This window comes from Lutjanus erythropterus, chromosome 7, assembly GCF_056507025.1.
Source record: "Lutjanus erythropterus isolate fLutEry1 chromosome 7, fLutEry1.hap2, whole genome shotgun sequence".
NCBI classification, from domain to species: Eukaryota; Metazoa; Chordata; class Actinopteri; order Lutjaniformes; family Lutjanidae; genus Lutjanus; species Lutjanus erythropterus.
Genome location: NC_139323.1, coordinates 6768632 through 6783594, shown reverse-complemented (window position 1 = coordinate 6783594; position 14963 = coordinate 6768632). Strand labels below are relative to the sequence as shown.

The 14963-nt window shown below is 38.8% G+C and overlaps 1 protein-coding gene across 1 annotated transcript; it reads right to left on the bottom strand.

The window, feature by feature from the left end:
• Positions 1–10582: 10582 nt before the first annotated feature.
• On the bottom strand, positions 10583–13380 carry glulb (glutamate-ammonia ligase (glutamine synthase) b). The gene is made up of 7 exons (XM_084722479.1): positions 13223–13380; positions 12530–12713; positions 12166–12327; positions 11936–12082; positions 11719–11846; positions 11396–11595; positions 10583–11311 (listed from the first exon to the last, which is right to left on the bottom strand). Exons 2-7 carry the CDS (start codon positions 12693–12695, stop codon positions 10993–10995), a joined length of 1122 nt encoding a protein of 373 aa, XP_084578605.1. The 5' UTR covers positions 12696–12713; positions 13223–13380; the 3' UTR covers positions 10583–10992.
• Positions 13381–14963: the final 1583 nt, after the last annotated feature.

Here is a 14963-nt window from a genome sequence, read left to right as displayed (position 1 = left end):
AGAAGAGTTTTATTGTTTATTTGTTAATCTGTACTGTGTGTAGCGTGCTAGTCCATTTTTTTTTTTGGTGATGGGGAAACCACTTTGTTTATATCACATACTGTATCCTTAAAGGTACACTGTCTCATACAATGCCCAATAAGTCCCCCATATTTCCAGGATTACCACCCAGCTGACTGTCAGTGTTTTGAAACTCTATACAGTTGTGTTTTGGAGCTGGGAGGAAATTTAGGGAGCTGCTGAGTATTAGTCTTTAAAGGGACTTTTTTGGAACTCCTCTTATTTCATTTCTTGTTGTGAGTAAAGGGAGAACATGAGAAACACATACGAGGTCTAGTGAGTGTTGAAAGGTGGATTTTGTTACAAACAGTCTTCATGCTAAGAGTCCCCCAGCTGCAGCTTCTCAGTGGTTGAGATAAATAAATCTTTTTATATCTCATAATAAAGTTTTTGTATGGAGATGGAGTCTGAATGTTTCTTTGGACAAAATGAGACCATTTGCTACAGAAACTTATTGCTGCCAAGCCAGAAAAAGAAAAACAGATCAGTACCACTATATTGTGAAAAGTTTATTGTTACAACAAGATTAACAAGATATATGTTATTACAATATACAATCTTATCACACTATAACAAGAAACCTTTCTTCCAAAGTGTTAAAAATACATTTAGACTGTAATGAAGAAATGTGATCTAGAAGTTAACAGATTCAGAAATAGTCACGTGTTATAGAAAACGATTAGTGTCACGATAAAACATGAAAATTTTATTGTTCTGACAAAGATGTTTTTCATGTTCATGTTCATGTATAACAAGGTATTTTTATGTTATTCCAATATACATACTTTTTGTGTTATAACAATAAACTATTTATTTTGTTCTAAAGTGAAAAGTTTCATATTAAAACCTGAAAACTAATTGTTATAACATGAAATGTTTCACTTTATAATAGGATATCATATTACGTTATAAAAATATTAGTTGTTATGTGATAACAGTAGAAATAATCACATTACAATGTAAAATGTTAGAACAATAAATTGTAACATATAACATGAATCTTTAAATGTTATAACAAGATTGATAGATTTATTGTTATAACATGCAAAATTTGAATGTTGTATTAACATGAAAATGTCTTGTTATAACCTGATAAACATCTAGTTATAACAATATAATAGTGAAAAATGAAATGTTTCATGTTAGAACATGAGAACTTATTGCTATAACATAAAACATTTCATGTTATAATGTGATAACATGGTCATTTATTATAATTTTAAAAGTTTGAATGTCGTAATAACATGAAAATATCTTGTTATAACAATAAACCTTTGACATAATAACGTGATACTGATCCTTTTCTGGCTTAGCAGCAATACATTTCCTTTATTTGCATCTATGGCCCCTAAACTACATCACTCTTTCTGTATCTGTTAACTTTTAAATCGCATTTCTTTTTATTGTTTAATTTTGACCTGTTGTATTTTATTCTAATACTCCCTCTGCATATTGTAAATGTATTTTTAACACTGTTGCTTTTGGAAATGCAACGCAAATGGTGTTTAGTGGCATTACAAACACATAAGACTTTTACCAGGACTACATCAAACTTGCAAAAGTTTGCAAAAGGAAGAATCACATCATCCTGTCTTGGACTGACCTCATGCTCTAGAGCAAAAAGAAACTCAAAGCATGGAGCGTGACTAATGGTCAAGACTCTGACCACCACTGGGGCACTGATTGCTGATCAATAAAATCCAACATACATGTATAGTAAAATATGTTTTTTTTTCTTGAAATATCCTGAGGAATTTCAGAAGGGACAGTTGTACCAGCAGCTTTTCCTAGAACTGCTAATTGAGGTGTTTTTATGGTAACCTACTTACGTCAGGCCCAGAGGCATGGGCAGCTCTGTCTGGTTTTTGCTCACCCTGTGCTTACTTGTGTGACCTTTGTAAAATTCCATTATCTTTGTGGCTGGAGGATGGGGGTGGTGTTGCCCTCGCGGTTCCTGAAGGTTTTGGAGTAGAGGGATTGTAAACTTCAGGATGGGATTCGACAGCGGGGGAGGTGAAAACGCAACTAAGAGGGGTGGCGAAGGAAAGGGAACAAATCAGTTACGAAAGCAAGTCACTTTGGTTTACTCTTGCTTAAAACTTATCAGTCCTATATGTTGGCAGTGATTGATTGTTGTGGTTTCTTTATATACAGAAAAACTATGCAAAATCAAAGATAATCAAAGAGGTGATTTGTGATTTGTTTGTCCTGCAAAGTCAGCACAAAATACTCCTTAAAAGCAGCTAGAGCATTGTGGTGGAAAATCTGAAAATGAAGACCGGCACAATGACCGATGTCTTCGTGGTGTTTTAATAGAACTTTGCAAAGGATCAGTACACAGTCACACAGAGTGTAAAGGAACTGACAATCAGTCAGGAGTATAAATTGTCGTTTATAGGGTAAGGAAACAAAGAGGTTGGGAGAAGGTGAATCTGGCTGGGATAGAATGAATCTAAAGTTTAGGAATGTGCTTGTGTTATAAGAAATTGTTACTCCGAAGGAACAGATAACCGGTTAGTTTGTGACAGAACATGAGAAGCAACTGTGAGGAACAACAGTATCAGCATAACATTTTTCCTGCTACAGCATCTAAACAAACTCTTTCAGGACCATGTTGCAATCCTTGAAAGTTTTCCCAAAGAAAAAAACGTACTCAACTAGCAAGCACGTGCAGAAAAAAAAAAAGTGGGAGAGAGAGAGAGAGAGAACTTTTTGTCCCAGCTGTGTGCTAACAACATGACACCATCACAGAGTTCACCAAAACAGGCCGGGAGGAGAAGAATCTCTCAGTGAGGAAGCGTCTAGCCTGGTCTTGTCAGCCAGACACAGAGGAGAAAAACAGCTGAAGCTTTGACCCATGTTTACAACTTCTCAGGTTTGCAGTGACTTTCAGCGCAGGTCTATTTACTGTGCGCGCTGTGCAAAACCTGAAGCAGGCACACATTGACATGGATACAACAAGAAACTCAACGGCATGTGGGAGACAGATTTAAAATTCATGATGGGTTTGTATGTGTCGGTAATATGGTGGGAAAACCTGATTTCCTGCTCTTTTTAAACCGGTTCCTGTTAATTACAGTGTTGTGCAAGTTCACACTTAATTGATTGATGATTCACTGATGCTTTTATTGTCATAACAAGTCTGAAATTTGTCTGATGTCATAGCCGTTCCATTTGCAACACTTATAGTTCAGCTCAAAGTTAACATTGTTTAGTTTCACAGTCTCAAAAATGCACAAGTTTATATTCATTTCTCCCATTTTTTTTTTCTTTTTCAGTTTAATCTGAAATAGAACTTTCTTACCAGGGACATTGGATTCTACATAATAATCATATTCATAGATACAGACGATTAGAGTATAACATGGATCTATCAGTCTGTTTCTCGCCATTACCAGACTGCAGTCTACACTGTAGTTCATACACTTCACTGATAAACCACAGAATTACAGAGAAACATGAGGCTTCGAGATCGTGTCAACACTTCTGCGATCGCAATTTTTTTAATCAGCTGGCGATGTGAGCACCCATATGTCTCTCAGGAGTGAACGACGCTCACGCTCATGTCCATTAATTGCAAGTAGTTCAGTTCACCATTCACCAAAAATATAAGCCAGGTCAATGAACGCCTCTATTTTAGTGCATTCATGCACAACACTGACCTACAAACTGTCTCCCGAGTGGCTCCTCTGTGGGTGTAAATAGAAATGTTTATATTGGAGTGTTTTCACAAAGAGATGATGACGTCACAAAATGTAGAAACTGACTTTTGTGTTTTACCCATATGGTTAACCAGACTCAGAATTGTGCACCACAAATAAATGGCTGTCTAGCCTATTAAAGGAATAGATTATTATCAAGAGATAGATGAGATTGAGACCACTCTCGTGTGTGAGCTAAATATATAGCTGCAGCCAGCAGCCAGTTAGTATAGCTTAGCGTGCAGATTGTTACAAGAGAGTCCAGAGGTAACAAAATCCCCTGACAAACACTCTTCTCTTAAGACCTGGCGTACACATGCGTGGACATCACATTTTGGGTTATATTAACATAGTAGCTAATTCTGCTTAACTGGGGCCTTATGGCCACATACGTGGACCCTTACACTACCACCCAGTGGTGTCAGAAGAGTACTACACACTTCAGGAAAAATTCAAAATGGCCGCCAGCACATGGCAAAGTTCGGCTGGCCACTCCAAATGAAAACGCCGACAAGGTAAGAAGTCCAATCATATTTCTTGGCTTATTCTTGTTTAGATATGCATAGAAGCATTGTAAGTTTGCCATGAAATGCAAATTTGACAAAAAATTTGTAAAAGTAATGATCTAGTATGATGCTAAACATGATGTACACGTATGTGTACACAGGGACTTAGCTTTGTTAAAAATGCTAATATGTTAGCAAAAATGTGTGTACATTGTCCCAGTGAAATAAATAAATAAATACATAAATAAATACAAAATAAATATATAAATAAATACATAAATACAAAAATTACATGGATTTGTATTTGATTTTTTCATGATTTTATTTTCAGAGCGTTTTTCTGTGGAAAGAGCTCTGGAGCTGCTCGAGATACTTGATGGAGAGTCAGATTTGGATAATTTGTCTGACAATGATGATGCCATCCTGGATGCTGATTATCAGCCTCCACCACGGGATCAAAGCAACAGTGATGATGACAGTAGTGGTGAAGAAGACCCCATTTCCACTGAGCACAGCAGGGGACGTAAACGTCTCCGTCGTGAAAATAATGGTTAGCAACACCCAGTGGATATTAGTTTATTTTAGGCAGTTAGGGCTTCAAGGCTAGGTGAAAGATTGTGAGGAAAACATACAAACACAGCACCATTCAATATTTGTAGCAAAATGGTAATTTACAACACTTGTTGACAGATTCAGGGACAGGTACAGGTTCAGACTACGACGCCAGATCCCACACTCCCAGACGTTGCCGTCAAAGACAACAGATTGAAGCTGATGACTCAAATGATGGCCCAGAAGAGCCAACACCAGGACCAAGCCCTCAGGGACAGAACAATAAAGGTATTTGTTCTTATTTGAAGATAAATCTTCAAATGTCTTATAAACATCCACTCAGATTCAACTATGTTATGCACCAATACACCTCAGTGAATTGCTTGCATGGGTAAATGTGTAACTTTCTTTGCACTAAGAACTATTTTTATTCTGATTCTGATTGTGCAGGACGTGGAATGCGCTGGAGGGCTACTCCATTGATGCCAAATCTTGCCGAGTTTGAGAATGAGGACGAAACTGAGCAGGACAGACATGGCTGGACCCCACTAAACTATTTTGCAAACCGATCGCAACTGTTACACAGCCTTTCACACATAGGTGTGTTCATGTTCCTAAGGAAAAGGGCATTCCCCATTTTTTTTTTATTTTTTTTTTTATTTTTGCCAATGCAAAATGCTTTGAATGTTTTATACTTTGTTACAGGCATATGATGTCTTCCTGAAACTGTTTGCAGCATTTCAGATGAGCCATACTGTAGCTCTGACTGTCCAAAACGGGCATTTTTTTTATTTAGTTTTTTTGCACAATGATGTTCAGAACATGTTAAACACGTTTATATGTGTTATTAATATGCTACAGTGACAATGCAAAATGCTTTGAATGTTTTATATTTTGTTACAAGCATATGATGTCTTACTGTAGCTGTGACTGTCCAAAAGGGGCAAAAATGTTGTGACTTCGTTTTGTTTTTTGCACTGTGATTTTCAAAACATGTTCAAAAATACGTTTGTATGTGTAATTAATACATGCAAAAAGCAGCCAGGAAAAAAACTGCTATGTTCAGGGTGGAAATAAAGAGTTTTGCACTCTGTTACACAAAGGTGACTTTATTGTGTTTTAAGGAAATTCAGGCCGAGTGTCCACATATGTGGACATCATTTTTCTCTAAAATTACACCATGTAAAAAGATGATGCTTAGTTTTTATACTTATCAAGGTCCAATAAGCCCAAATAGCAAAGAGAAATAAAAAAATGCATATCAAACAAGAGCTTGGGTCTTAAGAGGTTAAAGGGCACTAATTGACATGTAAAATCTCATTTTTCACTCTATGTGGTGTAAAGTACAGAGTGCCTCAAGTGCCTCAGCACATGAGTCAAGTGGTTGTAGCCTATATGATACTGAGACGCTATCTAGCTTACACCACCATGTAGAAGCTAGACACCTTGACATGCATTCTGGGATATGTAGTTTATGGAAACGGTCCTTCTGTGAATCAGCACAGAACTGTATTATGCAAAACAGAAATAGTCTTTTTACCTTCCAGAACACAGAGTTGTAGGAGTTTGTGTTTGTTGTATTGTGCAAATTGTATTGTTCACAAGCTACCACGGGCCTTATAAAATGAAGTACCGGACCGGATTCAGTCCATGGGCCTCGAGTTTGTCTGACCTGTCACACTCTTCAATTGCTTCTATCATTGAAGCCAAAAAAAGCCCACATAAATAAAATAAATATTTTTTTAAAAAGAACTAATAATTTATTTATCCCATGAAGCCTACAAGTTGAGATTTGTGCTTGTTTACATTGTGTTTTTTTTCTATCAGCATGCATTGAGCTTATTCTTAGGGCTGTTGCTTGCTTTTCTGTGCTCTCATGTGTCTTATCACTGGGTCAGCTGTGGTGCACGTGCAGCAGCACTGCCAAACTGAATCGGACACGCACATGAGTGCACAAGGAATCTCCTTGTCCAAACATGATTGAGTTTTTTTTTTGTGCTGAATTCGGATTTAACCAGAATTGAACCTTGTTGTGTCCCATTATCTGGCTGCAGAAAGCAACTTTATTCAATCTGCTACTCACGGATAAGGTTTAAGCTTAGATTTAATCGCGACCCTCCAGACAGTTCATAACCAAACTCATCAAACAACTGCCGAAAGGTGTTTATTTAAAATCCTTATGACGTCAATCACAATTTGCGGTGGTCTGATCCGTGCATGCTCCTCCATCCAGGGTTCTCTAACCTTTTGTCTAACTGAGCGGCTCTGCTTTCACAGCTGCTCGAGTTTCCGACTATCAGGCCAGCCATGCTGGGACAGTTTTCAATAAATGTCCCCAAAATCCACCAACATGAGGAGGCTCGGGAGGGTTTGAGGAAGAGGGGGAGGGGAAGGCGCAGTCTGTTGTCACCAGTGGTAATGGTGAAAGTTGGTGCTATAAAGGCCCTCCAGAGCAGAAGAAACTGCAGGCATGTGATGAGATTAGAACTAATGCAGCTAAGGATGGTGCTTCATTTACTGTTTGGACTCAAGACATCTGATTAAATCTAGATCCTCTGATTGAGTTGCAGCTCAGATTCTTGCAATGAATAGTCTGTGTTGTGTGATGGAAAGGGCAAAGTGAGATTATGCCTTGATATGTGATGCCGCACTGGCTTTCCTGGACATTTTTTTAAAGAAAGAACCACAGTTGTGGTTTTACTATGCTCTTTTTGTGTGCACTCAACATATTCTTGACCTACCCGTTGTTATGTAACAGCCTAGTATGGAGCCCCACCCCCGCCTCTCCTCCACACAACAGATTGCCCGATTTTAGTCTCCAGCTGCCATGGAAACAAGGCTCTAGGCGTAATGTTTTTCCTCATGAGACCTCCTCTTTGTCCAGTTTATCTGTCCAGGGTATCTTATCTCAAATATCTATGTTTATCCTATGTTTTGTGCATATTGTGGTACATCCACCCCATCTATATAGAAGATACAATGAGGTCAGATAACATGGGAGAAGCTGAGAAGGGGCCCTGCTTGTAATGCAATAGGACCATTTCAATAGGTTGTGTAATAGTAAATATGCATTACAATTCATACAAAGGAAAAAATGCATTTCAATTGCAGGTCCAGGTCACTTAAGTGTGTGCTAAAAGCCTCTCAATCAGTGGAGTTTGTCTGTAGTGACTCTTCCAGTGTTTTTGTATTTTGTCTCTCCATTGTTCTGAAAAAAGTGTCAAAATATGCCTCCAACAAGGATTGGGTACCAAACTCTGTACTTGTAATGGCTCTGACTAAATTACAGTGCTACTGAGTACCAGTTCACGTTAAGTCACCTGGTGGGTTGTTTTTTCATCTGTGGGTACTTTAAATCACAGAAGTGAAATTTTGGATTGATGTTAAAATTTCTCACTAAAAAAAAAAAAAAAGCATTTATGAAGCATTTTATGGGTCCAAACGCCACTTTTGTTAATGTCCCACAACTGTGGGACATGTGAAATGACCTAATTACATTAAGACATTATTTTGAATTAAACTGTTTCATATAAATATTACTGTATGCCATGCAAAAAGTCTACCCTCACCAGGTTACCCTTAAGACCAAGAATAATAGAGGCCAAGGTACTCTTTCCTTGTGTCCTCACCAAACAGTCTATTAATTATTTTGAACAACATTTTACATGTTAAAAATAACTTAATATTGCTGCTGAACTGCAATCTTCCAGTTTGGAAAAGCAGCAGGAGTACTGGCTACCAAAAAAAAAAAAAATCTGTATCAGTTTAAGTCTACACTATATTTAGACTGTTTTCACATCTTTACCTTGATGTCAGACAGCCTTTTCAGACAGGAAACTGCCATTATATAAGCCAAATATCGCTCTGTCCAAACCAACCAGACTCCACTGGCAAAAATGTTTTTTCAAAGGAGTCTGGTGGCATTGGAGAGAGTAATATTTGGCTTATAAAATGGCGGTTTCAAGCCAGAAAGGCTGTCTGACAACAAAGTTAAGTGGTGAAAATATTCAAAATATAGCATATACTTAAAGTGATAATGATTTTTTAGGTGTCTAAGATATGTTTTGCTGCAGACCCTGTCCACAGCAGCACATTGCTTAGCTTTCAACACCAGTACTCCTGCTGCTTCTCCAAAGTGGGGTCATGCTGTCTGCCATCTACTGTAGACAATACACTGACTATGGATGCATACCTTATCCAGCCCAAGCCATCCCTCTACGACTGCTGAGTGGACTGAACAAACTTATAACTAAATCTGATTCACTTATTTTGGCACAAAAACATGTTGGGACCGGTTATGAGGGATGACTAACCCTCATCAGGCCAGTACATACTGTCTATCTGCTCTGATCAACCTGTTTTCAAATCAGGTTTTTGGGGAAAGTCATGACAAGTGAAACAAATCAAAAGAAACCGGAGGCAGTCATGGCACTGAATCAAAGAGCAAAAGTTACAAAAAAAACGACATGGTGAGGAGTTCAAAAGGAGTATACAGAACAGAACAGTGTGCATGTTTCTTTTCATATGATGTCCAAGGTTAATATTCAGCCTGGTCTTAAAGGTTTTTCTTTTTGGTGTAATTACTAAATGATATTAGTTACCTTAACTTGCTTAAATAACTAATGCAGTATGGTGAACTTTACATTACTTCATACAGCTAATTGAGTAAATGTATGTACTTACATTCTACCACTGCAAATGGTTTGAGATACTAATTCAAAGCTATGCTATACTATACTATACTGTGCTATGCTAAACTATGCTTTACTATGTTATACTATACTACACTATAGTAGATTATGCTATGCCAAACTATACTATACTATACTACACTATGCTCTGCGATACTATGCTTTATTATGCCATACTATACCACACTATACTATGCTATTCTATACTAAACTTGGTACAAACCCAACCAGATGCAGTTATGACACTGAATCAAACAGTAAAAGTTTCCAATAAAAACAACATGGTGAGGAGTTTTAAGGGAGCACGCAGAACAGTATATATGTGCCTTTTCACTTGATGTCCATGGGGACACATAATAAACTCTGCATAAAGGCTTTTTCTTATGTAAATGTGACTAATTTTAGTCTAATCACTCAATGATATTAGTTACCTTAACTTGCTTGAATAGCTAATGCAACATGGTGAGTCAAACATTGCTCTATACAACTAACTGCTCAGGATGAACTCAGATCCTCAGACTTACAGTATTTTGGAAGGAACTCCCCTGCTTTCCTGGCTTACTTTAAAACTAGTGCAGAGGTTATCGAGGCCTGTGTCAAAACAACATACCAGAGAGACAGTTGAACACACTATTTTTACATTGACGTGTGGCACAGAAGAACAAGCCCTCAGCAGTTAGCATAGCCAGCACACTCATGTGGCTGTTGTCAGCGCCTGCAGAGTGAATGAAATATCTGTTGAAATCCTTTTACAGGTTTGACGTCATGTTGATTTTCTAGGTAAGGCCGCCTGGTCTGTTTATCTGTTTGAATAAGCAGGAGGAGGTTGCCAATGTTCCCTCATCTTAATTAACCACCATTTGTTAAACATTAGAGTGCATTTTCCCTTCAATGCTGGTCACGTTCCAGAAACTAATATCAGCTGATACTCTGGATGTGACAGACGGTTTCTGTCAGAGTATGACCTGAGGCAAAACAGCATACATTTGCGGTTAAGCTAGAGTCACGAGTCAGATGTAAAAATGTTAGCAGTTTATTAAAATACTCTTACAATTACAAGTGAAAAAACAGGAAAAAACATACAAAAGTTGGCTTATGCGACCTTATCTATCTACAACATGATAAAACCACCATTGTTGACAGAGGCCAAGACTGATAAAAACATTCAAATGCCTTTGGGATCCTTTGGGTCAGAGTTACAAGATCTACAGCAACATCCTGTTGCACTTTTCATTAGTACAAGTTAAACACAGTAAAACAATGTAATTCTATACAAATGATCAGCTACCATGACTAAATGCATTGGCAAGATGGCAGTGCTTGCACCAGAGGTAAAGACTTCCTGAACAAAGAATGCAGGAATACCTCAATCATTATTTCATCTCTCAAGTAAAAAAAATCAAAAAGTAAAAATCAATCCATGTAGTCTTGAAACAGGTAAGGCTAGATACAGTACTGGCGAGACACTTGGTCTTAGACTGTTCATTTGCTGTACTCTGTGGGCTCTTCTCCCTCTTCTTTGAGTAAACATGTGCGCACCAGAGCCTCTGTGACGATGTAAGGGTCGCAGTTTGCGGATGGACGGCGGTCCTCGAAGTAGCCCTTCTTGTCCTGCCCAACCTGGCGAGGGATGCGGATGCTGGCACCACGGTTGGCCACACCGGCCGAGAACTCGTCAATGTTTGAGGTTTCGTGACGACCGGTGAGGCGTCTGGCGTTGTCGAGCCCGCCTTTGGGATCATAGGCCCGGATGTGATACCTGTGTCTCTTTGCCAGCCTTTCGATGGACTCCTCAATGATTCTGTGAAGGACAGAGGGGATTAGGAACTCACTCAAAATCCAAAAATCGAGGTCTTAGACGTAATTTACCACAGCTTAGCCTTACTTCAGTCCACCGTCCTCTCGCATCTCCTTCGTGCTGAAATTGGTGTGACAGCCGGCACCGTTCCAGTTCCCTGGGATCGGTTTGGGGTCGAAGGTCGCCACCACGCCGAAATCCTCACACACTCTGTGAAGGATGAAGCGGGCAACCCACAGGTGGTCGCCCATGTTGATACCTTCACAAGGCCCAATTTGGAACTCCCACTGAAACACAACAGAGACAGCACTGTTAACATCAATAACCAATTATTAACTGGTATTACACAATTTAACAACAGATTAACTACAAATGCCATAAAAGGAAATAAAAAGACACTTGGACCATACCTGAGCTGGCATGACTTCAGCGTTGGTGCCACAGATCTTAACTCCAGCATAGAGACAGGCTCTGTAGTGTGCTTCCACTATGTCTCGTCCATACGCCTTATCTGCTCCCACTCCACAGTAATAAGGCCCTAATCAGGTAGAAACACAATAAATATTAAGACTCAGCTGGTCTTATGGATTGATCAACAGTGAAACCAACTATATACCCGATCCGCACCTTGTGGACCTGGGAATCCGTTGGAGGGCCAACCAAAGGGATGGCCATCCGTGCCCAGGAGGGTGTACTCCTGCTCCATGCCAAACCACGGGTGGTTGTTCTCCACCATGCTCATGATCTGTCTACAGGATTTGCGCAGGTTGGTTTCTGTTGGAACAACGACAGGGATTAGGTGAAATACAAGACAGCTTTAGTCGCGATGACTTTCAGGTTTGTTGTCATCTGCTCACCAGCTGGCTTGCGGTTGTACTTGAGCACCTCGCAGAGCACCAGCTTGTTGGGGTCTTTCCTGAATGGGTCCCTGAACATGGCTGCAGGGATCAGGAACATGTCGCTGTTGGAGCCCTCTGACTGGTAGGTGCTGGAGCCATCGAAGTTCCACTCAGGGAGATCTGATGCAGAAAAATAACTGAAATCAATCATCTGCTTCACATTCTTAAAAAGATCTTTAGCCATGTTTTATTGCATGCTGTTGTGGATGTTGGGATTGAGTCATGTCTAGAATGGAATCCTAGACCTGCAAAAGATCTTGCACAAGTGATCATTTTATCCATTTTAATCATTATCTTTGATCATATAGGAGTCAGATCTTACCCTCAATCGTCTTGGGCTCAGAATCTAAAGTTCTGGTCTTGCAGCGCACTCCCTCTCCAGACCCATCTATCCAGATGTACATGGCTTGAACCTTGTCCCCCTGAGGGAGGTCCATGTACTGCTGCTTGACAGCTTTGTTCAGTTTTGAACTTGCTGAGGTGGCCATTTTTCTTGACCCCAAAACCTGCAGAGTGGAAAGGGCAGATGAGATAAACTTCACACCATAAGCCAGTGCCAGGGGTGTTTCTTGCTATGTGTGGACTATGCGGTTGGGCCCTTAAAGGGAACTCCCCCCCCCAAAAACAACATTTAGCATGGGCCCCCAGAAAAGCTAGAAACAGCCCTGCTCAGTACATCTTAACACACTGGTGAAATGAGAGGGAATCATGAAAAGTTATTGAAAAGTGAAGTCTCAAAGTCAATAGTTATATTATGACTGATTAAACAACAGCACCAATTCAGCCTACAACCTGTCTGATCATCTGTTGCTCTGACTCATATGAACGACAAATAAAAGCTCATATGAGACAGGACAAGGACGTTAACAAACAGTTACATATAACAGCATCTAATGTTAGACTGAAGTCAACAACTAAACATTAAAATAACAGGTTATAACAGAAGGAAAGTTCTTGTAGAAATGAATCCAGCTGCAGCTCTCTGTAAACATGGACTCATCAGAAAACTCCTTACCTTATGTTAAGTGTAGAAAAATATCAAGAGATCAGTAGAGTCTCTAGAGGTGTAGTCGGTGTGACTGTGAAGGTTTCTATTGTTTCTCATTCCTGCTTCCCTTACCGTCTTCACGTTGGATTTATAGCGCTGCTGAGCGTCGCCGCCGCTTCTGATTGGTCCAACAAGAACGTGATCAGCTCGTGCGGAGGAGGAGATGAGGGAGACACTCACAGCGTCATTGTGGTAAATAACAAAGAGAGAAAATACACACGGAGACACACAGACAGACAAAGGAGTTTCACTTTGTTTCTCTCATCAGTCAACATGTAAAGCGTGAAAAATATCTTCATATATAAACCTGATTTAAAATGTGAGACACAAACTGAAAAGAGAATGAACATGTGAACATTTGGACTGGTAGTGTAAACAAGTGATGAAGCGCCCTCTAGTGACGCCAAACCAGACAGAACAAGTTGTTCCCACAAGTTCAAGTATTCACTTGAAAGCAATATCCAGTATTAAAATATGAATTAATCATTTTACCCACTGGTCAGTGGTGGAAGAAATACTCAGATCTTTAATTACTTAATTCAAAATAGTAATACCACTGTGTAAAAAGTTAAAGTCTTGCATTCAAAATCTTACTTACAAAAGTAAACTATACTTAAAGTACCAAAAGTAAAACCATGCATCATGCAGAATAGCCCATTTCATGATAAGAAGTAATATATCACTGTATTATATTTAGTTATGCATTAAAGTATTAATCTTGCATGTTCAAGTTGGAGCTGGTAAAGGTGGAGCTAACTTCACCTGTTTTTCTGGCGAAATTAATCTATAATAATACATTGTGTTTTATCCTTTGGTTTATATTTTGCATTTATAATCCAAATCCGCAAAGTAACTTGTGACTAAAGTTGTTAAATAAATGTAGTGCAATAAAGAGTACAATATTGGCTTCCAAAGTGTAGTGGAGTAGAAGTTTAAAGGACCTCGAAATTGTACTGAAGTACAGAACTTGTAAATGTACTAATATCTGTTGACTATACTATACCATGCTATACTATAGTATGCCATGCTATACTTTACTATGCTATACTATACTATCCTATGCTATGGTATGCTATGCTATACTGTACAATACTACAATATACTATCCCACGATATGCTATGCTATGCTATGCTATGCTATGCTATGTTATGCTATACTAGCATATGCCATATGACTTTTTTTCGCCTTGTTGTCTTTTTCATCTTGTTATGTCATTTGTGGTCTTTTTACTACTTTTAGTCTTGTTACATTTTTTTGTTGTTGTTGTCGTGTTACATTTTTGCATCTTTTGTTTAGTTTTTGTTGTGTAATGTTGGTCAGGTGTGTTATGCACTGTCCAAGGACTCGTCTGTTGTTAGTTTTCCAAACATTTAGGGAGAAATAATGTCCTGATTTTGGGAAGGCAGTGTCTGTAAGAAATTGAAAGTACAAATATTTGTCTTAAAATGTAGGGAGTAGAAGGAAAAAGTTGTCAAGTAAACTCAAGTAAAGTACAGACATCTGACTAATCTACTTGAGTACAGTAGGAAAGCATTTGTACTTTACTTCCCACCTCTGACAAAACATGATGTTTGTGAGCAGATACTTGCCACAATTCTTTATTGCTGAATATATTTGGCCCATGGTGTGTTTATGACATGTTTACCACAGGTACTAGATAAGGTACCAGGTAGTTCTTTAGTGAACTTGTTATTATACCCACAGTTG

Bases quoted from the DNA above. Each gene is read 5' to 3' on its own strand.
- glulb (XM_084722479.1), bottom strand. From the start codon at position 12,695: ATGGCCACCTCAGCAAGTTCAAAACTGAACAAAGCTGTCAAGCAGCAG. The intron at 12,328-12,529 runs GTAAGATCTGAC...TTTCTGCATCAG, and splicing joins TGAGCCCAAGACGATTGAGG to ATCTCCCTGAGTGGAACTTC. The intron at 12,083-12,165 runs GTGAGCAGATGA...TTGTTCCAACAG, and splicing joins GTACAACCGCAAGCCAGCTG to AAACCAACCTGCGCAAATCC.